Source organism: Sitophilus oryzae, unplaced genomic scaffold (assembly GCF_002938485.1).
Source record: "Sitophilus oryzae breed Bouriz unplaced genomic scaffold, Soryzae_2.0 scaffold_810_pilon_pilon, whole genome shotgun sequence".
Taxonomy (NCBI): Eukaryota; Metazoa; Arthropoda; class Insecta; order Coleoptera; family Curculionidae; genus Sitophilus; species Sitophilus oryzae.
Window position 1 is genome coordinate 4,756,285 of NW_022147429.1, and position 27,835 is coordinate 4,784,119.

The 27,835-nt window shown below is 32.2% G+C and overlaps 2 protein-coding genes across 2 annotated transcripts; one reads left to right on the forward strand and one right to left on the reverse strand.

Annotated features, from left to right (window-relative positions):
* The first annotated feature begins 3,821 nt into the window (after window positions 1-3,821).
* On the forward strand, window positions 3,822-5,381 carry LOC115888992 (transmembrane protein 192). The gene is made up of 5 exons (XM_030908899.1): window positions 3,822-4,071; window positions 4,132-4,377; window positions 4,482-4,761; window positions 4,937-5,085; window positions 5,203-5,381. The coding sequence occupies exons 1-5, from the start codon at window positions 4,033-4,035 to the stop codon at window positions 5,305-5,307; spliced, it is 819 nt and encodes a 272-aa protein (XP_030764759.1). The 5' UTR covers window positions 3,822-4,032; the 3' UTR covers window positions 5,308-5,381.
* A 322-nt stretch (window positions 5,382-5,703) lies between these two features.
* On the reverse strand, window positions 5,704-27,352 carry LOC115888991 (tubulin polyglutamylase TTLL6). The gene is made up of 6 exons (XM_030908898.1): window positions 27,180-27,352; window positions 13,378-14,096; window positions 11,260-11,517; window positions 7,926-8,138; window positions 7,660-7,870; window positions 5,704-6,122 (listed from the first exon to the last, which is right to left on the reverse strand). The coding sequence occupies exons 1-6, from the start codon at window positions 27,285-27,287 to the stop codon at window positions 6,015-6,017; spliced, it is 1,617 nt and encodes a 538-aa protein (XP_030764758.1). The 5' UTR covers window positions 27,288-27,352; the 3' UTR covers window positions 5,704-6,014.
* Window positions 27,353-27,835: the final 483 nt, after the last annotated feature.

Below are 27,835 nucleotides of genomic sequence, written 5' to 3' on the forward strand. Positions count from 1 at the left end.
TTTTATTATTAAAGCTGGCCTGTATGTCTTAGAATTTTCTGCGATCTTATCTTCTAAAATATTAATTAAATCCTAGGATTTTCCATAATCTTATCTTTCAAACTGTCTTCTAAGTTAATTATTTTATTATTCAAATTGTTCAAGTTGTCGTCTAATTTTTTGAGGGAATTCTCTGTCATTTTATTTTCTAATTTTTGTAGGCACGAGTCAAGGTCACCTTCAACTCAAAGCAAAATGTGTCAGGATCCTCACCTTCCTCCACCAAAACGTCTCTCAGTCTAGCTTGCAAAATGCTTTTCCTTCCATCTGTCTCGCACTCTCTCTCTTCCAAAATGCATTTCAGTTCGGACACTTTCAAGTCTTCAACAATTTTTTCGAAGCCATTTTCAGTCTTTTTATTTTTCTAGTCTATCACACACGCCACACTTGACACCAATTGTTACGTTTTTCGTCGGTTCCGTGTGGATAGAAAGTCACAATTTATTTAAACACTATTTATTTAACACTAATTAACAAAAACAATAACGATAAAAGACTTATAGAACTATTTACAAACGATTTATAACTAAGAATTTATTTTGAATTTTAGCGCGTCAACTACACTGGTATATTTATAACTGCCCTCTCTAGGCCACTGCCGCCGGCTTTTATACCTACAGCAAAAGAAATCTAGAATAGTCCATAGATCGTTAGGCGCATAGAGAAAGTTATCGAATGTTCTCGTATGTACTAGTCCATTCTAGTGGATCTCGATTCTTCTCGAACGAATGAATCATTGCGGTGTCTATGCGATGTTAAGGTCATCCGAGGGCGGGCCATATTGTGAGGTTAGGTCGAGTCCACACCGGCTCGCAACAATATAAATAAAATTCTGTAATGAATCGGATAAATTTGAATTTTTTTTGACAGCTGTCAAAAATTCGGGTCATGACTTGCAAGAAAATGTATTGTCATCGGGACTGAACCTACATGCCAAATTTCAATTTCCTACAATGAAAGGAAGTGCTTCTAAAGATTTGCCCCGAACAAACATACATACAAAGCAAGTTAAATAAAAGCTTTATAAAATAAGCTAGGGACTGCTTTCCATTAGTGAGAGATACCTCTTACCATAACAACATTAGACACCCGAGCTGGTTTAAACTCTCTGTTCCCTTCTGGTCCTCAAAACCTACAATATTATCCACGACCACTATTATAAAATAAATTGCACTTTGATTATATTATTATTATATTATGATGAATATTAACAAAATTTGCTATGTCCATTAATGGACATAATTTGTACAATAGCCTCTTTAGATTGTTCAATAGATATTTTATTGGGTATTTCTTCAATTCTTGTTTGTAACTCCTGGCATGTTTTTAATTTTAATTGTCTATTCTCTACAGTTCAAATGTTTTAATTGATTTTTTTCATTGTTGTTACTTTTCGAGGAGTATGCGCGGTTAACGATTCATTTGTTTAGATAAAAAGTATTGGTAATAAAATAAAATTTAGTTTCAGTCAATTACAGTATTTTTTAATACGACCCTGTCTATCAATAGTTTATTTTTCTGGGAAATTTTTGGTACGTTTTAATCCGGCCCTGACTCGGCACCCATAATGGTGTTTTCAAGGTCAAATTTTATAGAAATTTAAAACAATGGTATCTGGGCAGAGTTAGCCCATAAAATAATTAACTAGAAAGAAGTGTCAACTCTGTGTTAAATCGTGGAAACACGATACGCCACCGAAAGCCTTAGTTGTCGTCTGGAGAACTAATTTTCCAATTGACAGGTTGACATGATAAGGACATGATGGCTTAATTTTCACTTCCGTTTCCGGTTATTTAATGGCGGGCCCTCTTTCAGTTCAAATGTATTTTGTATTTTTTCTTTTCATAAATAAAACCAAAAAATAATTTATTCACATATATTTATTTGAAGTATGGAACAACGTGACTAAATAAACATAAAAATATAGAGGATTGTATTGTTTCAATACCAATTAGTTAATTATATGTACTTTTAACGTAAATTAGTTAAGGTATAAGCATGACTTACAGTAATTTGTAAATAAACACACGTATTCGCAGACTTCAAGGACAGAAAACGGACACAGGGACATGAAAACGGGAGCCTTATACAAAAACCTGAAAACAGAAAAACAAATTTTTTTATACTAAAATTAACAATCTAAAAATATCAATAGGTATAAAATATAAATATACTGTTTAAAAAAGCGTCCATTATTCCCAAAGAGACCTGGCTTATAAATCAAAAAGAAGCAAAAAGAGACTTTTAGTCGGATAACATAATCAGATTATCAGTCCGATTTATTGCATTATTGACAATAAATCGCACATATTGGAGATAAATGATGTTGGCTATAGTTAAAAATGATCTTACCTTGCTGTAAATTGTTTCCATTTTCAAAAAAATCGCCGATCAAAGAGATTATAACACCATTTTCTTGCATCTAAAAAATGTAAAAACAGTGTTTATTTACTACCTATTTTTCATATACATGGGACATACCTACTACGGCAGAAACGTCATTTTCTCCAGGATTCTTCATGTAATATATATTTTATATACTTTATTACCTTTATAATTATAAATTTCAGCCGAAATATTAAATTGAACTTCCAAAACGAAACTAAACGGAATGAATTAAAATGGCGTCGAATATTTTCGACACAATTTTCGAATTTGTTCTAGAACAAATCTGAAGTTGTCTCTGAAACTGAAATCTGTCAATTCTAAACTGTGAAGTTAGACAATAGTTAGACAAAAACAATGCTGTCCTTGTCTAGGCGGCCATACTTGTCGTGAGGAGAATGACAGGAATGACACTAATGACTGTTTCCAATTTTCCTATTCACTGTCACCCCCTGAGTTAGCCTGCCGTGTGATTTATATGCCGTGACAATATCTTGACGATTTGAACTGGCGCGCGGAGCGTGCTATAGCGCCTGTTATCACCAGGGTTCGGAAGTAGTTAGTAGTTAATTAAGAAGTAATTTACCTGATTAACTACGTGTAGTTTATGTTCAAAAACTACGTCTTTTCCCGTTTATTAACTACATGAAAACTACGTTAATAAACTACCTATTAATATTATGAATAATTTGGCTTTCTATGAGGAGTATAAATGATATGATGTGAATGGTTATATTTAAAGCCATATTTCTTCTGTTTTCATAAATACATTATATGTTTTCTAAAGCTTCAACTTATTATAACCTCACCTCAAACCTTTGATATTTGAAAGTTACATACATAGGTTACATAAACTACACTCTCTACATAAACTACATTAACTACATGTAATGTAGTTTATGTAGTTTTTAAAAGTAACATGTAGTTTTCCGAACCCTGGTTATGATTAGTTATGATCAGGGTTCGGAAGTAGTTAATTAAGACGTAATTTACCTGATTAACTACGTGTAGTTTTTCTTCAAAAATTACGTCTTTTCCCGTTCATTAACTACATGAAAACTACCTTAATAAACTATGTATTGATATTATGAATAATTTTCCTTTGTATGAGGTGTAATAGAGATAATATGATGTAAATATTATATTTAAAGCCATATTTCTTCTGTTTTCTTAAATACATTATGTGTTTTTAAAGCTTCAACTTATTAAAACCTCACCTCAAACCTTTGATATTTGAAAGTTACATACATAGGTTACATAAACTACACCCTCTACATAAACTACATTAACTACATGTAATGTAGTTTATGTAGTTTTTAAAAGTAACATGTAGTTTTCCGAACCCTGCCTGTGACGTAGCGACCAACCTGCGCAATATCATCCCTTGTATTCTTTGTACCATGTCCTTATATTCTTTAGTCATTGCTGCTTCGTCTTCTTATTTCTTATTCAAAGGTGAATTGTGAATTCGTTCTGTGGATGTGTCTGTGGATCTGTGGTGATTTAATTTTTGTTTATTAATAGGATTTTGCGATTTGGCGATAAACTCACAGATAAGTAATTTATATTTATAGTAATGATAATACCTATAGAAAAGTATGATTCAATATGGTAAGCTTATCTAGAAGTGTAAACACAAATTCAGGGGTAAATATTTATCTATTTAGTTTTAACCTCAAATTGAAAAACAAATTTGGTAATTTTTAGGGTGCAACATTTTTTAGTGAATCGGTAAATATGGAAGATCAACAACAACTTCAGCCCATTTTGGATTCGGTTGTTGGTTTTACACCTCTGAAAACTCACCATCTATTTAGTGCTCATTTGTTGTTTACATTAATTTTAGATATCGTAGCTATAGTTTATGCTTTTAAGCATCCCGATGAAGGCAGCAAATGTAAAGAATACTTTATTATAATTTATTTTCACATTGCTTACTGGTTTGTTACATTGGTAAGTATTTTACATGGGTATTTATTAGGTCATATAAAAATATATATCTTACAGTAGATTGGCTTGTTAACCCATTGAATATGATAAAATATATTTTGTTTTAGATAATGCATTTTGTGACAAAATGTCTTCATAATAAAATTCGGTTAAATGGATATTTCGATTTTCACAAATCAACACAAGTTCACTCGGGTGTACCACTTGTAGTTGTGAGCCTTTGGACTGTAGTACTTTTGCTAGTACAAACACTAATGCAACATTATTACCCTGATAATTTTTTGGAAAGGTGCATAAAGGGTGGTTCATTTTCACCAAAGTTTAATCTTTGTGCCATAATAACCTTGGAGTGTTTAGTCATTGCTGGAGTCAATTCTAGTTATATAGGCGAGTATTATATTTATGTAATTTCTTTGCTTATAATTTATGTGTATTTCAAGGCCACTTCTTTGTATTTTTATAATAACAGTTTAATTTATTTTATTACGTATTTTCTAATAAATTTATTTTATGACTTATTTTGAAAGGACAATTATATTATTATATATTCTTTCATTTATAGTAAAAGTTATGAAGTTCAATAGAGAAAAAGCACCACCAGATGTTCAAAGGAGTGATTGGTTAGCTTCAGCTAACCCAGATACATTCAGCCAAAATGAAATTGGCTATCAAGAAATGGGTGGAAGAGTATATGACTTCTTAGAGAAACAGGTATATTTAAAACACTTGTTAATATGGCTCTTAATTTATATAAATAAACCCAGTTTTTTTAATCGAAATTAAGTAAAATTCCATTATTTTTGTTCAAATATATGTCTTTATTTTAAGGCTGAACTGATAACATTTTTAAAAGAACAGAATGCAAGGTATGCTGAAAAAGTTATGGTATTGACAGCACAACTTCAGCATGCCAGTTCAGGAAGAATTAATTAGTTCATTAGATTGAATTATGTTTAAAAATAATTCTGTTTTGTTTTATTTCTGAATAAATATACATTTTCAAATATTTTGTATTGATAATTTTATATTATTTCCATATGTAGATAGAAGACTAATCATAGTTACTGATTGATATTAGGAAAGTCTAAACTAATATGTGTGGCTGTGATTAAAATATTAAATCATTAAATATATCAGAAATACATTTTATGACTGTCTAAAATATAAATATAGTATATATTTTTTATTAAACTGCTGCATAATGCAAATAAGGTTTATTTTATATCTATTAGAATTTACATTAAAGTCTATATAGTGCTTTATAGAGCTATTATATTTTGTATAATTTAAAGATTCATTTTATAATGGATAGGTAAATAAATGTACTAATAACAATAAATATAATATATATTTAAACAAAAATATTAATTTGGTTTCATTTTAATAGTACACAAATATATACCCTATTGATAGGTATAATCTATCTAATAATTTCCAATTTTTAATAATAGAGACTGAAATACTTATATTTTGTTTTCTCACCTTTAACCTAGTAGTGGCTGTTTAAATTGATTTTAAAGGGGATAATTTTAAAATTTTAAACAAAAAGTATCTGAAAATTTCTAAAAAAATACTGTTTTGTCTCTGTATGTGCTGTGTGGTTGAGGCAAGATTCTTTTCTCTATTGGATCAATGTCATTTTAACACCATGATTTATCTAGTAAACATTTTCCTTGAAACCATCTCACATGCAACTGATTTTCAGCTGAGTATTTTTCAGTTGTATCATCTAAATGTTCTTGGGCTGTCTAAAATTAAAAAAGATTTATTCTCCCAATTTTTTAATTACAACCTGTATAACATTGTATGATGTAATATGTATGTAGATGTATCGTATGATCGAAAAAAAAACGGTGTTAAAGACGGCTGGGGAATGGAAATCGATCATAATTTACTAAAAATTGACACTTGTCAAAAGTTAACACTAATTAATTATAGAAAGATTAAAATGGATAGAACGTTTCCAGATACACATCTATTTTCAAAAATTTATTTTCAAGAATTTTATTTTTCTCCAATTTTAAACTAAATCATTTTTACTTAATACCGGGTGCGTCTCAAAAGTGGCTCACAAATATAACTTTTATATTTTTTCAGATAAAAAACGAGATTTTGTATGCTAGTATATGACATTCGTATTCAGTTGTTTTTGGTTACTTCCTGTTTCTCCGGAAGTGAGTACAACTTCTGATTTTTAAATAGTACTCTCGGTATATTTCTATTTTATTCGATAGAAAATGCCATTCTGAATAGAATGACGTATCATATGTCAACTTTTGACATTTCGCATATGGTTTATTTGAAATGTAACATGCGGTTCATAAAGACAATTTGTTTCGAAATACCAAATTATGTGTGGTACCAAATTATTCGTAAAAAAATGCTTTGTTCAAATATGATAATGAGGCACCCTTGTTCCATTTTAAAAATTGAGATATGATTAAAAATACGATTTGGGCATCTTTTAACCGATCAGGACAAGAAACGAAAAACATTAGACGATCAAATCTATTTTCCAAGGCTCCTTGATTAAAAATTGGCGTTTTAAACACAACCATGGCGCGGCGCTAGAAATTTAAAATACGATTTCCGTTAAAGCAAAAATGTTAAAAGTTGACATATGATATATCATTCTATTCAGTGTCATTTTTCTATCAAATAAAATAGAAATATACCGAGGGTGCCATTTAAAAATCAAAAGTTGTAGTCATTGGAGCGAAACAGGAAGTGGCCAAAAATAAATGAATACCATATCTCGTTTTTTTTATCTGAAAAAATAAAACAATTATAGGGGGTGAGCCACTTTCGAGATGCACCCGGTATAAAAATAAAATACAACCTTCTTAAAGCCAACTGCGTCATTAAAAATAAGAAGAGTACGGCATATCCAGGGCTTGACCTCGCCAAAATTATTGTTTTTCATTTTATCATTCCCCAGTCATTTTTGGCGTCGTCTTTTTCGATTGTATTGTATTACCATCTACTATAGTACAATATGATTGAAAAATAGGCGTCAGAGATAGCTATGAAATGAAGATCGCTGTCATTTTATATGTAAAAGTATGGGGACTGTCATTGATCGTCATTTCCAAGCTAACTGGACGCAGTTTTTTTCAATCAGACGGTATTACCCTTGTATTACCATAGTAGAGTACTATTGATGTAACCTAAGGATGTAACTAATATATCGCGTGTTCGAAAATGGTGACAAACTGACGCCAGAGAGACGTATTTTTGGCCATTTTATTTTTAGTCCAGTGTTATTAAATACCAAGTTATACTTACCAAAGAAGGTGGAAATATTCTTTTACAATCTCCTTTATGAATATGTTCTTTGAAAGCTTGTACTAAATATTTCCTAGTTTCTGGCGACAGACATGTTTTACATAATTGACAGTCGGGAGAAACACAACTTGTACGACATAATTGACTATGGCATTTTTCAGGATATGTTGCCAGATGTTTATCAGATACAATCATCTTTTCTTCATCTAAGCTGAAACAATTCACATTCTAAATGCTTTACTTTTTCAATAAGATAATTATATTACCTTAGCTCTAATGTGTTCTTATTAAGACTTTTACCTACTCCTACAAGACCTAAAACATTGTATAGGAGCTGTTGGTATAATAATCTGTTTGGAGGGAAATGAGCAGAGGAGAGATTTGGACTCATATTAGCCTCCAAGAGGTAGATATTAAGATTTTCGTCGATAACAAAATCAAAACGCATCATTTCGAAAAAGTTGCTTTTATACTTGAATCTGAAACAATTTTTTTAATGAAGTTAGATAAGCATATTAAAAAATATGCACTATGTGCGCATATTTGAAGTGAAACTTCTTACTAGCAGCTATTAAATTGAAGGATTTGAAGGCCACGTTTGAAAAAGTCTAGTTTGCAATGTTGAAAAAGTAATAAATTAAAAATTAATAAATAATTTGATTCACTTTCACAAAATTTGTATTAAAAGGACTGTCTGTCCGTCTGAGGATTCCAGTTGGGTACCTCTATCCACGTGCCGAGTTTGGTTCCAGTCGACAAATAATTAAGAAAAATCCTGATAATTTCGTCAATTTAGAGGCATCGATCGGTTCGAAATGAGGGCGTCATCCTGTAGTCCGTCCCCCAATTTAGCCGTAATCGCAAATCCACACAATCCAAGACTAGCAGACAACTTTAAGGTAGCCAACAACACGTTCCGAAGAAACCTGCGCCAACTAAAGGATAACTGGTGGTCGCAAAAAGCTAGTCAGATTCAAGAGTATGCTACGCATTACGATTATCGCAAATTCTTCGAGGCTGTAAAAGAAGTATACGGTCCAACGAAGAAGGCAAGATGCCTAATCATGGCACAAAATGGCGAACTTCTAAAAGAGGAAGAGCAAATCAGAAACCGCCGGAAAGAGCATTACATAACCTTAACCAAGAAAACAACCCCAATATGGAAGCACTCAACATAATACTTCAGTATAACAGCCTCGATGTATTAGACATTCCAATAACAGAACGGGAAATAAAGGACTCCATAAAACAGCTTAAAAACAACAAATCAGCTGGCTGTGACGTGATTTCGGCGGAAATGTTTAAGTGTGCAAGTAAAGAACTTATTGGTCATCTTAAGGCTCTCTTCGATGTCATATGGGAAAGCGAAGAGGTACCTCAGGACTTTTGCAACCTAACCTAGCAACCTAACCTTAGCGAATATAGTGAATATATTTAAGAACAAAGGAAGTGCATCAGACTGCGGAAACTACCGGGGAATTTCACTACTGGCTATCGGAGGAAAAATTCTTGCAAAAATTATGTCAAACCGCCTGCACCCACATATAGAAAAAATCCTCCCAGAATCGCAAACGGGTATTCGCACCAACCGCGGTACTGTCACTGTCGAGTCCATATTCTCCATCCGGCAACTACAGGAAAAAGTAAAAGAGCAGTAGTCTAAACTTTACGTTGCATTCATCGATCTAACAAAAGCCTTCGACTCTGTGAACAGAGATGCACTTTGGGTTAGTTATGAAAAAGTTCGGAGTACCCATCAAATTTCTTACAGTGTGTAAAAGCCTCCATAACAGCAACAAATCAAGAGTGTCATATCATGGATCACCTGAGCGATCTCTTCCTAACAAACACAGGCGTTAGGCAGAGATGTGTCTTAGCGCCTCTCCTATTCAATATATTCATGGCAGCGCTCTCCATTATAGTGGACAGCAAACTGCAGGAGAGGGGTTTGGGCATTAGATACAGATACGACAGCGGTCTGTTCAACATAAAAAGACTCAGGGCAAAAACACGTACAAAATTCATCACAGAACTTCAATACGCTGATGACTGTGCTCTAATTGCAAATACGTTACAGCAATTGCAAGAAATGTTGAACACATATACATGGGCATACGAGGTCTAGGGACTTAGGCTGAACATCGATAAAACTAAAATCATGTGCACTCCCCCGGAAGATCACAACAATGCTATAAAAATCGGAGATGAGCTGTTGGAATATGTAGCGGAATTCAATTACCTCGGCAGTTTGATTTCGGAAAAGGCCAATATCGACTCTGAAATTCAGCACAGGATTAGTAGCGCCTCAAGGGCATTCTGGAAATTAAAAGACTGGGTTTTCTACAATCATGACTTGAGCACAAAAACGAAACTTGCAGTGTACCGAGCGATAATAATTCCCACCATATTATATGGAAGCGAAACCTGGGTGCCGTACCGCCGACATATGAACGCATTAAACAAGTTGCAACAGAGACATCTTAGACAACTCTTAAGAATAAAATGGTTCCATCATGTCTCAAACGTATCGGTCCTTGAAAAAGCTAACTGCGGGAGTATTGAAGTCATGATTACAAAGTCCCGCTTAAGATGGGCTTGTCACGTATGCAGAATGCAAGAAAACCGCATACCAAAATCTCTGCTTTACGGTGAGCTTGTAGACGGTAAGAGGAGGCCGGGTGGACAACTCAAAAGGTTCAAGGATATTTTCCACGAAAACTTAAAAGGAATTAACAAGCAGAATGAGTGGGTAGAGGCAGCTCACAATAGAACGGAATGGCGAAGAATTGTAAAGTCAGTTAACAGCGACAACCAAAAAGTAAAGAGGCAACAAAGCAATGAGATTTTTGAATGTCTGGAGTGCGGTAGACAGATAACGTCTTAACGTATCGGGCTTTTCAGTCACAGAAAAGCTCATGAAAGAAAAGCTCCTCGCGTGACCATCTTCTGATGCGTGTCAAATACTCGTCAGCGAGTAATGGCGGTATGGTATGGTATATGGTAATCGCCCCACATTTTTCTTCAATATCAAATTCTTAGTCCCACCCTGATGGAGATGTAGACGAAACGTCGTATCCAACTTTGCAGGGTGGGACCCTGTGCACCATCGCTCACATAGCCTACTCTCTAAATTTGGTCACGATCGGACGACATCAATTTTTGACGTTTCATATGTAAAAATTAACTGTTACAATGACACGGTGGCTTACACGGTCAATTTGGTTATGGTCCAATCTATCGACATACCAAATTTCATTTAAATCGGACGATTTTTTCGCCATTGATGAGGGGTTTCATAGTGCACGCAACGTCAAAAAATAATAAAAATCTACATTCCGAGAAGACCCATCTCAACTTCCTCATTGGCCTACCACTTTTTCGATCATTACCACTTTTCGTGAGCTCGTGTGCCACTGCCTTCAATTTTTACTCTCAGCGTGCGTAAAGAAGTTTCACTTCAAAAACTTAAGAATTTCAATATTAGAATCATTCATCATTAATTTTTAACAGATAATTTAAATATTTGATAGCTGCTTCTGAATATTGGCAATTGTTTATCATGCACATCATTGTCTACTATTTATGGCTAAATGTTTTCACCTTTTTAAGACATCTGCGATTAATGGTTCCTTAGCCAAAAGAATCGTCCTTATGGATTCTTCTATTTGAGACCATATAATACTGGGATCTTTGCCTTGAGTTCGCAGTAAAGCATTTAGGCTATCTCTCATTCCAAAGCCTAATATATTGTAGTAATGATCTAGGGCAGGTACTTCCCAAATAGGTAGATAATCATCTCCTACTACATATTTGTCTAGATTATTTGGATCGAAAGGGTAGTATTTGGACGGACAAAATCTAAAAATTAATTATTGATTAACAAATACTCGCCGGCACGAAAAACGGAATTATATATTTTAAAGTTTTATATATTGTGTGCTACTGTTTGTGCTAGTGCTAAATTATTTTATCATCTATAGGTGTATGTTTTCTCGATAGTTTACTTTTTGGTTTACCTCAATAGCTATATGTTTTTTGGAGATATTCGCTTTTGAAGAAGACACTAACATTTTTTCGTGATATTTACATTAAAACCATGCCTTTAGTTTTGGCGCCAGTCAACAGACCTAGACCTGTTCGGTGTTGAGATTTGAACACCGGTGTTTGGTGTTGATGACCACCGGTGTTTCAGTCGGTGTACCGGTGTCAATACCGACACCGGTGTTCATTTCAGCACCGGTATTTATCTCAACACCGGTGTTTATCTCGACACCGGCGTCGGTGTCGGTGTCGATGTCAATGGTGCCGTTTGTTTGTTTTTTTTTTAGTTTTTTTAATGTAATATTTTTTGTAGTGTTTGGTGTTGTAGTTTTGGTGTGGTAGTCAAAACCGATATCGAGATGAACACCGGTGTCCAGACCAACACCGGTGTCGAGATGAACACCGGTGTTGTAGATGAACACCGGTATCGAAATAACACCGGTGTCGGTGTCTACACAGGTGTCGGTATCAACACCGGTGTCGGTGTAAACACCGGTGTCTGTGCCAACACCGATGTCGGTGTCGACACCGAAACACCGCATATAGGCTATATTTAGCCACCGGTGTCAGCCCAACACCGGTGTTAAAACGGTGTTCCGGTGTTTGGAACAGACCTAAACAGACCTATAAAATAGTGTTTATGATTTATGTAATGTCACTGTTATTGAAAAATCATATTTTTATAGACTGTTGGCGATTGTTTAGTTACTCTAGCAGAGATGGTTTTAAGTCCAGTTTGATCTTCCTTTCATCCGCTATAGTTGCTTTAATTGAAGATGATAGAGATGAAGATTATGTTGCTAATAGATTTAGGTGTGCACGAAGTACAGTGCAGTCGCTTCCTCGAGACAGGCTCATATGCTAGATATCCAGGAACATTCGTATGAGAACTTCGAATCGAGACAATCGACTTTGTAAATTTATCGCTAAGAAACCGCCATGCGCCGTTTGCCATCATTTCAAATTTATAATGAATTGAAATGTATAATGAAAGTCAAGAAGGCCTGCTTCGGGACAACTTACTAGGTCTGTTGACTAGGACCAAAAGCAAAGACATGGTTTTAATGTAACAATCACGAAAAAATGGTAGTGTGTTCTTCAAAAGCGAATATTTCCAACAACAATAAAGCTACTGAGATGAACAAAAAAATAGAGTTTTAAATTCCTTGCTGGTCTTAACATATTCCATGGGGTATTTCAAACTTTCACCAAAATATTAACATTTTGTTTTCCCTCGTATAATTGACAGATGGGAACTTTCATTTTAATTTTGAAATAAGTACTAAAAAGTCAAATAATTTAGTCACATATTGCTTAAAAAATCATCAAAATCGGCCCACTATAACTATAATATATTAAACATCATTTTTAATATACATCAAAATTTTAAGGTGCCTGTTTTTCGTGCCGATGAGTGTATTTTCTATACAGAGTGTGAGTCTTAAATAAGTACAAAGGGTTAGAATATTTCGATCACATAATAGATCTAGTGGTTTTCAAAATTTAAGCAAAAAATCATTTTTTTTGGAAATTTTCAAAGTGAAATAACCCGTTTATTTTGGACTTATTTGAAAAACAAAGAGAAAATAAGTTTCTTTTATCAAGATCTACCAGCCCTGAAAATATTTGCACTTATTTAAGACTCACCTTGTATAACCACAAATATGTTAAATTTACCTTAAGAGCGCTTCTCCATTGTAGATATATACTCTTAAAGGATCAATAGAAGTTATAATTGTGTATATCCCTATATCAAACTTATGTCCATTGACTAGCAAAGGCTTATCAATGTATTCTTGAATAAACGTGCCTGCTTTATCTAAATCGATATTCTCAATTTTTTCGATTTTTATATTCCGATGATCATTGTTTTTTTGTACGAATGTTTTATTCGGATTCTGACCGCTGTATTTTAATAGCTTTTCTTTATCTTCCGGTAGCTTGAACGCTGGTGGAATATATTTCAATCCACTCGTCGCCAAGTCTACTTTATTCGTGATATATCCGCATCCAGGAAAGTGATTAATCTTCTGATAAGGTTTTAAATTTTTTAGTTCGTTTTGTAGGGTTCTGAATGGATAGTCATGTGCCCATAATAAATCCCACTCATCTCCAGGATTTTCGTTTTTTTGGTATCCGAATTTATCCAGAACTGTAAACACCTCTTTGAGATGACCTCCTTCGATGTTTTTGCCATAGGGCCAAAATGTTTTCTTTAGGTTTGATGGCGTGCTTTGATCATGTGATTTACTGAAACATTGTCTACATTCGTCTGCTGCTATAAATAATATAGTTAGGACAGCTACTCCTGCTATTACTATCGATAGGCCTGTATATGTGGATACCATGCGATCGAAGTAGATAAACTTTTCAGCATCTTTAGGGACTGGTGGTATCTACAATCGAAAATATTCCATATTAGTATTATTACAGGAAATGAAATATACAGGGTCCGACAATAGTGCATCGGGCATCTGTAGCTCCTAGAATAAAAAACTTGAAAATTTTGTTTAAGTGCAAACCTAAAGTATGTACAGGGTGGGTTAAATTCGACGCTTTTAAATGGAAACACCCTTTTCTATAGGAGATAAACGAAAACTAATATCGGTGTCTGGAGCTCAATTTTCATCAGAAACATGATGGTGAGAACCGCACATCAACATATGTTACCGTTTCGGAGTTACGGGGTGTTTTTCAAAAATGTGCATTTTTAACAAATCGCTGTAACTTTTTTACTATGGAAAATTTTGTATTTCTATGAAAACATTTCCAAAGCATCTTTTTACGTAGAATTTAACGGTTTAAGTATAATTTTTTTAAAATTAATAATTTAAGAGTTATCAACAGAAAAATTGATTTTTTATTTGGGACACCCTCTATATTTTTAATTAACTGAAAAGAATTTAAAATTACCTTTCCAAAAATATAGCACACTTGATATTTTGTTATAATCCCCTTTGAAATACAGAATTTTTAAAAGTTCGCCACTTTTAACTAGTAGAGGCTTTGGACTAGTGATGAGCCAAACCGTGATTTTCTGTTCACAGGCTTACCTGTGACAGCGACTTTGTATTATCTGTGACTCTTAACTGTGACTGCGACTTTATGATTATGAATCCGAAAGCACAATCACGGCTAAAATATAAGATACGATACGAATGATACGATTCTGTTGTTGTTGTTATACTAATTTTTATTTGTCCTTTATCCAAGGCCGCTGAAACAGAAAACACTAAACAGTGGGTAAAAGGTATATTAAAAAATAAAAATAAAACAATTTTTTTATTTAAAGAAACCAACGGGAAAAGAATAAAATATGCAATATGCTCATAACCATAACGAACGAAACTTAACAACACGAGATAAGTAATACATTAAACAACAAATATTTTCCTTTGTATTAAAATAAACGAAATATATAAAAAATTAAGTTTCTAAAAAAATAAACAGTATAAAGGTAAAACTTTATGTTTGGCTTTAAAAAAACCTGCTAAACTAAAAAGGAAACAAACCGATTCGTAGTGATAAAAATATATAAATATTAATATAATAATAGTAATATTATTATTTATTTTAGAATAGTAATAAAATATAAAATACATAAAAAATTAAATTACTTCTAACAGTCACTGTCTTTAGATCACTTTGTCAGATATCTATCCTATGAGACGTACGTCGTGACATCTGACTGTGAACTGAGTCACGACCGGCGCCATCGGTAGCTGCGTTCGCGACGCGCGACGTCCCGCTCTGTGAAGTATTTTCTCGTTACCAGAGAAATCACAATTAACTGTAATCGTCACGCTTTAGCAAGTCACCGTTTATTTTCAAATCAGTCACAGGCCGTGACTGTGATTATAGAATATCAGTGACAAAGTTACAGTTACCGATATTTCACTCATCACTACTTTGGACCCCTTATTGATGTATGCCCTTAATGGAACTCGAAAACATATTTTTCCAGCAAGACGACGCACCGCCTCTGAACGCTGAAGTTATCAGCAAATTTTTTGCAGCCAATTTCAAGAATAATTGAGTAGCTAACCAAGATCCCAGCTGTTGGCCGTCGAGGCCGCCTGACTTAGTGCCCATGGATCTAATCCTATAGATATATTTGCAGAAGAATAAAAGTTCCTTATTCTTCCGTATAATCTAGACAAGAATTAGAAATACTTAGCAGTTATGAGAGGGTATCTTTCACCCTCACTGAGTTAATGAATTCCGTGAGAAATGTTCAAAAACTGCCCCGTCTGTCCATAACAGAAGACGGTCGATATGTCAAACACCTGTAGCAAAATCTCATGTCTTGGTTTGCTATTTATTTTTATTGTTATTAGATATAGTTTAAATGTGTTGATGTTGGTTAAATATATTTTAAATTGTTATAAAATTCTGCATCTCTCATGACAAATATTATTTTCGTTTTAATTGATGCTCACAGCTAGATTTTTTTTGTATTACAGCCGGTGCCGTTCAAAGCCTACTTATTCAAAGTCGGCGAATTTTAATAATCTTTATATCTCAAAGAGGAATCGAGCAAAATATCAAGTGTGCTATATTTTTTGCCAGGTAATTTTAATTTTTTTTCAATGAGTTAAAAATATACAGGATGTCCCATTTAAAAAATTAATTTTTTGTTGATAATTCTTAAATTATTAATTATAAAAAAAATATACTTAAACCATTAAATTCTACGTAAAAAGATGCTTTGGAAATGTTTTCATAAGAATACAAAATTTTTCATAGCAAGAAAGTTACAGCGATTTGTTAAAAATGCATATTTTTGAAAAACACCCCGTAACTCCGAAACGGTAACAGATATCGATATGCGGTTTTCACCATCATGTTTTTGACAAAAATTGAGCTCCAGACACCGATATTAGTTTTTGTCTATCTCCTATAGAAAAGGGTGTTTCCATTTAAAAGCGTCGAATTTGACCCACCCTGTACAAGGATGTATTTCAAGAAAATAGTTTAACTTCTATAGTATAGTTCAAAAAAGTGTGAGTGGATCAGGATTATTTTTTTTAAACGGAACACCCTGTATATTATTGCATTTTTGGTTTTCTTTCAGATCACTTTACATAATCCTAAGAAATGAGTATAAACATATTTCGATAGTTTCAGAGATATTAATAAATAAATAAAAAAATATATATTTTTTAGACTTTTTTCTTAAAAAAAGTATTAAAAATACAAGAACTGTCATGAAATCAAAACTATATTAGTTATTTACTTTAGATGGTCTGTACTTACTTTGCTATAAGTATGGTAATCGTAAATCATACAGGATATTAAAAATTCTACGCCAAACTTTCTAAAATATAAAATAATTTGTCTTCATTATTTTAAATGGAACACCCTGTATATCATTTTTTCAATAGATGAAGAATTGAAAATTGAACATTTTTTGTATTTAGAGTGTATCAAAATTTTTAACGGTTTCGCAGATTATATTTGCGGTTTTATATTTCATATGGCAATTTCCACAATAAATTTTAATCCAAGCCACCCAATACCTAATGATTTTTCTGTCGTATTTTACCGTTGAAAGAGCCATATGAAATAATACTGCGTGTATCTGCAAAACCATTGAAAATTTTAAAATACTTTAAATACAAAAAATGTTCATTTTTAAACTCTCCATCTAATAGAAAAATAATATACAAGGTGTTCCATTAAAAAAACAAAGAAAAATTATATTTTAGGAAGTTTGGCGTAGAATTTTGAACATCCTCTAAGATTTAAGATTGCGAAATTTATAGCAAAGTAAGTATAGATCATCTAAAGTAAATACCTAATATAGTTTTTATTTCAGGACAGTTCTTGTATTTGTAATAATTTTTTTAAAGAAAGTTAAAAATATATATTTTTATTTGTTTATTAATATCTCTGAAATTATCGAAATTTATTTACTTATATTTTAGGATTATGTAAAGTGATCTGGAAGGAAACCAAAAATGCAATAATATACACAGTGTTCCACTTAAAAAAATCATCCTGAGCCACACACTTTTTTGAGCCACCCTATAGAAATTAATATATTTTCCTGAAATACATCCTCGTACATACTTTAGGTTTGCTCTTAAACAAAATTCTCAAGTTTTTTATTCTAGGAGCTACAGATGCCCGACGCACTATTGCCGGAGCCGGACCCTGTATAGTATATCACTAGAGAGATAGTCAAAAATAAATTAGCATAGGTCATGCGTCCAAATAAAATGATCCAATGTCCAATATACCAAAATAATAGCATTTTTTAAGAGTTTAATGAAAACTGGTTTTAATCTTCTATTGATGATGTTAACTTGGACAATGAAAGGTGCATATGCATGAGTCTAAAAATTGTTTTAACGTATATTGGTCATCCAATATGATTTGAAATATTTGTTTTTCGTCCAATTTTATAAGTATGACAGGAGTTAATTTAATTTTAATAATAAGAATGTATTAAAAAAAGCATGAAAAGGAAGTGATAGGACTGAATCACTGGCCTATCTTAATCTTCAGGTGATACTCTATGCTCTTCCTTTTCATTCCGTTCATATTTTGTTTTAAATAGCCTACTAGAATGAGGTTGAATTGGTCATACTATGAAGATGCTGCGATGAAATAGAAAATTTGTCTGTAGTTGGCCGTATTTCTTTCTATTTAAAAAGATATATATTTTAAATTTTAGACATTTAAATTCGAATTGAAGGGTCCAGGGGAAAAAGTGCCAGTTTCTTAATTTTAGGATTTTACAATATTATAGTACTTATAGTAGGTCTAACTGGTCCCCAGGGGTGGATGGGGAAATGGAAACCGGCCCGGGAAAACAAGCAACCGGCCCAAATCCACAAAAACAAAATAACCATTACGAAGAAACATATTTTATTTATTAATATATAAGTAAGGGTGTTTTCGCTCGTGCGAAAAAGCTCTTTTGCCTCTGGTTTTAAAAAAAAAATTGTCTTGATCAAAATTTTTGTAAAGACCAATATTGGGTCGGACATCTGAATTTTTACTACAAAATGGTTCAGTTTTACAGGGTCCTACTGCATTATTTCCATTATCGATAACGGTCATTTGCTACGATTTTGAGTCACGATTTTGAGAAACTTTAAGACTCCTGATTCATTCAGTTCAGCTGACCCAATCCTCTGTGAAATACATTCCTTTTAGCTTTGCGGGTATATTACTTTCTTACATATTGTAGAAAGAAATTCTCTCTTTTCTGCTAAAGCAGCCTCCTTGTTTACACGTGTTTTTAACCGAATGAACCGCGGTCGCCATTAAAACTGCAGCAATTTTTAGGTTATTATATAGTTCTTATCACGAAACTTTTCCTCTATACTTTGCTACATTTGGCATCTTGTATGATAATGCCATGACTCAAACGAAAAAATCCTAGGCAATACCTGGGCAGTGGATATAAATGTGTTGATGTAATGCTATGTTACAATCCCTAAGAATATTTGGATTTTCGAGACATGTTAATATTTTATTATCTAATCTAGTTTAAAAATAAATCTATTTTTTTTAATTTCCAAACTTTAATAACTCGATTGGAGACTTATTTGAAATTCGATAAAGAGAATATATTATGTTTATTTTATTGAGATCTACCAGCTCTGAAAATATTTGCACTTATAGATTCGCCTAGTATAACAAAAAATTTCAAACCGAACAAACAACAGATGATTATTAAAATGTGTCCCAGAGAAAGACATTTTACAATAGTTATTTTACAAATTGGTGTTTGGTATGTTTAAAAGCAACTGACGATTATACTGATGCAAATTGATTAGTTAGTTATGGAGTTACTAAGGATCTTACGTCACTTTAGTTAGAAGATTAACTATTTAAATTTTGCTAATCCAATCTTTTGTGAGCTCTGGTCGGGACCACCGGGAATTTTTCCGTTTTCCCATATGGCCCATCTACCCCTGCTGGTCCCTACACAATAAATTCTGCAGGGGCATAAGTTGTTAAATCCTATGATATACATATGCCTAGCAAAAATATAATACACGGAAGGAATCTGATAACCACCAACCATCCAGTGCTCTTTTGTAAAATTAATGAAATGGCGCTTATCATGTTTTTCCCCTGGACCTTTCAATTAGCATTCTTTAATACAGGGTGAGTCTTAAATAAGTGCAATTATTATGGGGGATGGTATATTTCGACTCCAGAAACACGTTTGTAAGTTTTTCCCTAAAAAACTGAAAATTGATTTTTTTTTACTTTTTTGTTAAAAAATAATTTCTTGGTAATATGGAAACCAGATTAAATTTACAAGAAACAAAAGAAATGAAAATCCAGTGGTTCAAATTTAAGCAAAAATTATTTTTTTTTTAAATTTTCAAATTAAAATAACTCGGTTATTTTAAACTTATTTGAAAAACGATAACGAGAAAATATATTTCTTTTATTGAGGCGAACAGCATCCCACTGAAAATATTATTTGCACTTTTTTAAGACTCACCCTGTATATGCCAGTTAATGTAAATAAAGGTTTCAAGGTTTAATTTTATTATAGACCCAACTTTATAGAAATCTTACCATATTTTCTAAGGGGGGGGGGGGCTTAAAATCATTAAGCAGAAAATATAATGTTCAATTTTTATCGTATGATTATTTTATAACAAATTTAAACTATATTTGATTCCAATTAAACTTTTAGTTACGTAAGCAAGAGCTTTAGTTACGTAAGCAATTTTTATCGTATGATTATTTTATAACAAATTTAAACTATATTTGATTCCAATTAAACTTTTAGTTACGTAAGCAAGAGCTTTAGTTACGTAAGCACTGCTGTAAAAAATGCCAAGTTGCCCCATCTATTTATTTATTTTCTGACATTGTCATGTATTGACACTTTAGTTTTGTATTATGAGTTTTTGGTTTAAATTTAAATATACAGGGTGGCGCACCTCATTCGCCTCGGTTGATTATACGAAAACGGAAAGATGTAGAAACAAAATATTTTATGGGTATATGTGGGGAGACAATGTGCACAATTTAAAATTATTTTGAAATATACAGGGTGTTTCAGAACTAAGATCCATACCAAAGTTATATTTTTTCTTATGGAACACCCGGTACTTTATTTCATTTTTGGATTCTTGGGCCCAAAAAAGGCATTTATTATAAGGGTTAAATATGTTTAAAATCTTTAGATTTTGAGATATTTAAAGATATTTAAATTTGCATGCTACAATAGAATAGACTATTAACACCCTGTACATTACTTTTCAGAATTAATTCTTATGCTGAGTTTAAAGGCAGAGAAATAAACTTTACTGAAAAATGGTATTGGTTCTTTAAATTTATACAGGGCTATCAAAATTTGTGATCTATTTTAAGGATATATTTTATATAAAAACTTCGTTATTTCAAATGCAACACCATGTAATTTTTTAAATAGATCGAAGCAGATTGAAATGCTCTTTCAAACTATATTAGGGTTTCCTATACCTATCTAGCTCAGATTTTGAATAAAAAAGCAATTTTTAAATAAGATTGCAATCAAGATGGCTGGTGTTGCCATGGCAATTTTCTAGTGACAGTTAGTAACTATTTTCAAAGTCGACATTAGTTTATGGACATTATTATTTATAATTTATAAGAGTTTACTTAAATTTACCTACAATAGTTTAATAAGTAAGTATTCATTACTTTATCAAGAAAAATAAAGCAGTAGGTATCTGCTGGCGGAACGAATAGATATGTTACTAGAGATATTATTTTGTGAGGAAAATTGCTTCTTGAACTCAAGGGCTTATGCTCAAAGATATCCAAGTAGGAATCTTCCTGGTAACCGTTTCTTTGAAAAACTTCTTGTCCTATTTCGCAGAGCTGGTAGTGTAGTTTATGAAAAACCTATTACGCAACTTTATTAGAATACTTTGAACGGGAAAGCGGTAGTAATGGCCCTTTATGTCCCTTAAGAGCTGTTAAGAAGGTGAGTGTTGTTGATGTAAATAATAACTGTTTATATATGTATTTATAATTAATTTTTTTTGTTTCCTAAAAGTTATGAGATCTCAGTAGCTTATAATACCATACTATTATGTCATTCTTTTTTAATGTAAATTAGAAACGGTGCTTGTTTTGTGGCGACACTTGATTGTTACTTTACAAATAAAGATGTGGAGAATTGGTGATACTACGCCTGTACATTTACATTTTTTACATTAGTGTGGTCTTGAATAACGATGGGTGGAAAATGAGATCGCATACCTAATGGCTATAATAGTGTGTTAAAGAGATCCGTTTTGTACAGGGTCCGGCAATAATGCGTCGGGCATCTGTAGCTCCTAGTATAAAAAACTTGAGAATGTTGTGTAAGTGCAAACCTAAAGTTATACGAGACTGTATTTCATGAAAATATTTTAACTTTTATAGGATGGTTCAAAAAAGTATGAGTGTATTAAGATGATTTTTCTTAAATAGAACTTCAAATACAATAAATGTTCTTTTTTTAATTCTTCATCTAATAAAAAATAATATACAGGGTGTTCCATTTAAAAAAAAAAACAAGAAAAAATATTTTATATTTTAGTTGGTTTGGCGTAGAATTTTGAACACCCTCTATAATTTAAGATTACGACATTTATAACAAAGTTAAGTATAGACCATTTAAAGTAAATACCCAATATTAGTTTTAATTTCAGGACAGTTCTTGTATTTGTAATAATCTTTTTAAGGAAGGTTGAAAATATGTTTTTTTTTTATTTATTAATATCTTTGAAATTATCGACATATATTTACTCATATCTTAGGATCATGTAAAATAATCCGAAAAGAAGCTAAAAATGCAATAATATACAGGGTGTTCCATTTAAAAAAAATCATCCTGATCCACTCACACTTTTTTGAGCCATCCTCTAGAAGTACAAATATTTTCTTGAAATACATCCTCGTACATACTTTAGGTTTGCACTTAAACAAAATTCTCAGGTTTTTTTATTCTAGGACAGCTAGCAGCTAAAGATGCTCCATGGACTATTGCAGAACCCTGTACATAAACTTTAAATATAAATATTTTTGTATTTAAACATAACATAAAGTGTAAAGAAAGATAGTTGTTTATACATTTAGGTAGTCTTTGATCATTGACTTTTATGCAAATTTTGAAGCAATTTACTGTTAATGTGTAAAAAGTTCTTAATAAAACCTATTAATGATGCGGATAGTGTACGTAGGTATATCGATAAACAACTATAGTTAATTTCAGGTTAATTAATTATCAGTCGAATGGCCAGAAATTCAAATACATTTGTTTTTATTCATCATATAAATTAGAAATATAGTCATTTAATTATGTATTTATTATATACTATATGTATACTATACTATGTTGTGAAATTGTGAATATGATTTTATGAGACTATAAAAATATACGAGTTTATATCAGCGGCGTAGCGTGGCGTCAATACAAGGGGATGTAATAAGTAACTGCAATTAAGATTTTACCAACACAATCAATTTTTTTTCTTTTTTTATTGCCTTTATCGTCTTATTTATATGTATTCTGAATTAGTGTCTTATTTATATTCTTAAATCTTATTAATACTTTGAAGTTACAAAAATAAAATATACAAAAATGTAACAGGTTAAAAAAATAGTTAGACAGATTTATTAAAAAGAACTAAATTTAGATAAAAAAAAACAAAACTGTGATCGTACAAGGGGTATTGAAGCGATACATATAGCCTAGCTTACCCAAAAGTCAACGGGGTGCGCCCTGTTTACATAAACGAGGATGTGACGTCCGAGTATAGGCAGTATAACCAGGGGGGTGACAGTGAAATAGGAAAATTGGAAACAGTCATTAGTGTCATTCCTGTCATTCTCCTCACGACAAGTATGGCCGCCTAGACAAGGACAGCATTGTTTTTGTCTAACTATTGTCTAACTTCACAGTTTAGAATTGACAGATTTCAGTTTCAGAGACAACTTCAGATTTATTGGAAAGTGAAATTGACGTTTAAATTTGACACTGTTGACAAGTCTACTGCTACTAGCGCCCCCAATTTCGCTTGTAGGAACTACGGACTAAATTGTCACGCATGGCGGAAGTTTAAAAGATAAAAAATTTATTTCTTCATTTATTATTATTTATTTTTTATTTATTTTTTCAATTATGACATACACAAAACCACAAAAAATACACCATTTTTTAAAAATATGTTTAATATCAATATCAAATATACAACAGAAATTAATTTCACCACAATAAATTAATAAAATTAAAAGAATAATGTTACAAGTAGATCAAGAGACAAAATTAATTATAACAAAACTGAAAAAAATGGCGTCATAGATGGCTTAGAAATAAAAGATATATCATAATTTTGAAAGTAAAATTATATGGGAAATGTCTTCGATCATCATTTTTAAGCCAACTGGACGATTATTTCAAACATACAAGCTGAGTTCGTTCATAGTGCTCTGAGAAATCTAGATAAACAAAGAATAATAAATTAAAAGTATTCCAGGGGAAAAGAGAGGAAAAACCTGTATCGTCTCTGATATCTGTCAGGGTATTGTTGAAAGTGTCATCTTTTTGCTCGAAGTTTTCAGGTCGATCAAAAAGATGACATTTACAACAATACTTTGCTGTAACTTTCACAAATATCAGAGAGAGTACATACAGGTATTGCCTCTCTTTTCCTCTGGGATGCTTTATATCTGTTGTTCTTTGTTTATCTATATTTCTCAGAGCATAATGCCGAACACGACTACAGTATATAATAATTTCAATATCCGAAGTGGAAAGAAAAAAGATCACCTTTCTGTTTTGTACTATGGTCCCTTTCTTCCGATGGCTCATCTCGTTGATATTTAGGAAGGATAAATAGGAAGGAAAATATAAAATTCAATTTGATTTGATGATCCTTTTCTGTCACCTAAAATCAGGAGAACGACAATGAGCATGTTAAGATGAAAAAAAAATTATCAACACTTACCTACACGTTAGTCCGAGGAGTTTTATTAAAAACCTATATATTTGCCTAAATAATTTATGTATTAAATTTGCAAAGCAAAATGCAGCGTGTAAACAAAAGAAATAAAATGGCGACAAGTCAACGTCAACGACCCGACAAGGAGAAAAGTGGTGTTCGAATAACAAATTATGGGTCACCAAAAATTGTTTTTGTCTCCTTTCAACGCACACTTTAGAAAGAAAAAGAGATGAACTGGAATACTGAAAGAACGTCAAGGTTTTATCTGTCACTCTTGTCAAAAATTTATCGGTAAGGAAGATTCCTAGAAAATCGCTTGTAGTCAAGTTTTCAACCATTGCCAGTTCTCCCAATAGATAAAAGAAAATAATCTTCTATTAAGATAGATATGAAACTTAATAGTAAAATTTTGGGTCAAAGCGCCCCTCCGTGTTCTTAGTAGAGACTACGTTTAACCCAGCGCCTTCGCCTTTTCTGCTGTAAATATTTTTTATGTTTATATTTGATTTCAAAGGATTTAGTTTTAAAGTTACACTGATATATTAGTATATCAGAGTAACTTTAATAAAACACAAGAATATATATATTTTACAGTTTATTAAATATAAATTTTGACTACAAGGTAGAAAATAAATCACAATATTTGATAAAACTTATAAGTATCCTATTTTTACAGTTAATAAATAATAAAACTATTTCTGACAATGATATTTAAAATTTAGATAGATAGAATATTAAAAAACATACCGGTATTTGCAGACGCAGGCCCAAATTCAATAAAACCAAAATTTTTCCTGCGAAAATCGGGCTTTTTCACAGAAAAAGTATTTTTTGATTTATCAACAATCATTGTCAAATTGACAATATACAGGGTGTTTTCTAATTAGTCTAAAAAAAAATTGTGGTGTGATTCCTCATGTGTTCTTAAAACAATAATTAGATAACCATTAGGTCTAAAGTACTTCCTTTCTGATCTACAGTTGGCGAGAAAAAATAAATATACTTATTAAGAGCCCGCCTTAAGCCGTTTTCTAACGATTTTTATTTTTAGATTAATTAGGAAACACCCTGTATATGCATATCACAGGCAACCAAATAAACTATTAACCTCTAAAAATTATTTTTCCTACCACTAACGACATACCGTGTTTTTAGTGAGTATTAAATTATTTTATCAAAATTTCACCATATAAGTTTCCAGGCAATGGTTCTCCCATAAGAAGTGTCATCCACCTGGGAACTATTGTCTCACTCCTCACTGTGCCACAGTCATTCCGTGCTACAGTTGCAGCCAAAACTCTATTGTGGGGGACGAAGATATATGGGAGGTTTTCGTGGCGTTTATATCACAGATACTACGACAGGCAGAGCTTGATCAACGAAGGGCTGAACAATGACCAAAGACCAAAGTCTAATGTAGAGAGGGGCAACTGCGCTGAAGTAATGTGTGAGCAGTTCCAGCGCAGTTTGTCAATGGTGGAATTTTTTTAGTCGGTAGGAATCCGGCACCCCTCGGTCTCTAGAATAACAGACCAGCGCATCTTATGAAGGTTCTTTTACCATCACCACACAAAAAGTTGCAATGTCCTCAATCGTCATTTTCCAGCCAACTGGACGCCGTTTTTTCGATCACACGGTATATATTGACAAAAAAACACTGAAAAGCACATATTTGTTTTCTACTGAAAATAATTCCAAAATAACTTGCAAACTGGCAACATCGAACATGTGCGCATGCGTAGTGTCAGTGACTATATGCAGGAAAAACTCGTTTCAAGGTCAGCCACCGGATCCACACCATTACCAAAATAAATAAATAAAGTTACCTTTTTTTAAATTTCGGAGAAACGGTAAGGACTAGAAAAAAATTCAAATAAAAAAGATCAAGTAGAGCAAACAAAGTTTATGATATACATAAAAACTTATATCAAAAATTCAAGTTTTTACCAAAACTTCGTATTTAAAGGCCTATTTTCTTGGACTATAAGAAACTTACAGAAAATGTAAATACCTAATGGCCAATTAATGTTTCTTTAAAAACTTCATTTAAAAATCTAATTGTCTTGTTAGATTATAATAGAAATCACTTGTTAGTCAATAACAAGATGAATTATTAATTAGTTCGACATGTTATACATTTTTATGAGCTCTGCATTTAAGTTTATTTCTTTTGTTCTTTTTCTCATGTAACTTTAGCGTTTTAAATTAATTGCTAAACAAAACAATCTAGTTTCGACAATGTTTTATATCTTTAGTTTAATTAAGGGCAACTTCTGCCTGTTGGCTATTTTTAATTAGAGAATCAGTAATAGTTTATTTGGGTATTATTATATGTTCAATTTATTTAATGGCAAATTCTACGCATATTGGTTATTTCAATTAGTGAAATTCGTGTTAGAAACCTAAAGACTGTCTGTTTTAAGTGACACACTAACGGTATAACTTGATCTGGTCTTAAGTACATACATTTTCGTTGGTTATTTAGTAAACAAAACATTTTTTTTAAGGAAAAAAAATACTTACGTTTTTTTCGTCTTTTTCACTAGTTTTTTGGTTCGTTGCGTCGACATCCTTTTCTTTTTCGCTCATATTTCTTCCATTCACACCGAAATAACCGATGTTGACCGACATCAAGATTCCTACCGCCTTTACACATCTAAAACTGCGAGAAGCACCAAATGGTACCTACTCTGCTGGTTCTCAACCATTCATAACGGTACCGTGAAGGTAGCGAGCTTGCGTGAATTAATTGACGAATTGGACCGTATTTCTTAAGTTTTCTAAGAAAAAGTATTTTTTTTAATTAAATTTAATGTTTGTTCTTTTGCCTTACTATATGTATAGGTTTGATTAAATCAGTTATGTCAATAAGTTTAAAAAAACATGGAGATGTTTTTGAATTCTTTTAGTTAAATAAGTAAACTTCCGTATATTTAGATGTAGGTTTTTAGTTTCTATGTATGGTGTAGCAAGTAGAATTTTGTATCTCAGGAGAAAGTATTTTTTAAATTTGTTCTTTTTTGCCTAAAGTATAGATATTAGGTACACGTTCTTTTTTACAGTGGCGGCTCGTGAGTTGTGAGCGAACGTGGGGATATCTGCACAAGAAAATGTTTGTCTGTTCATTTTAATACATAAAGTCTATGTTCATACGAAATAAAACTTAGTTACGTGATTAA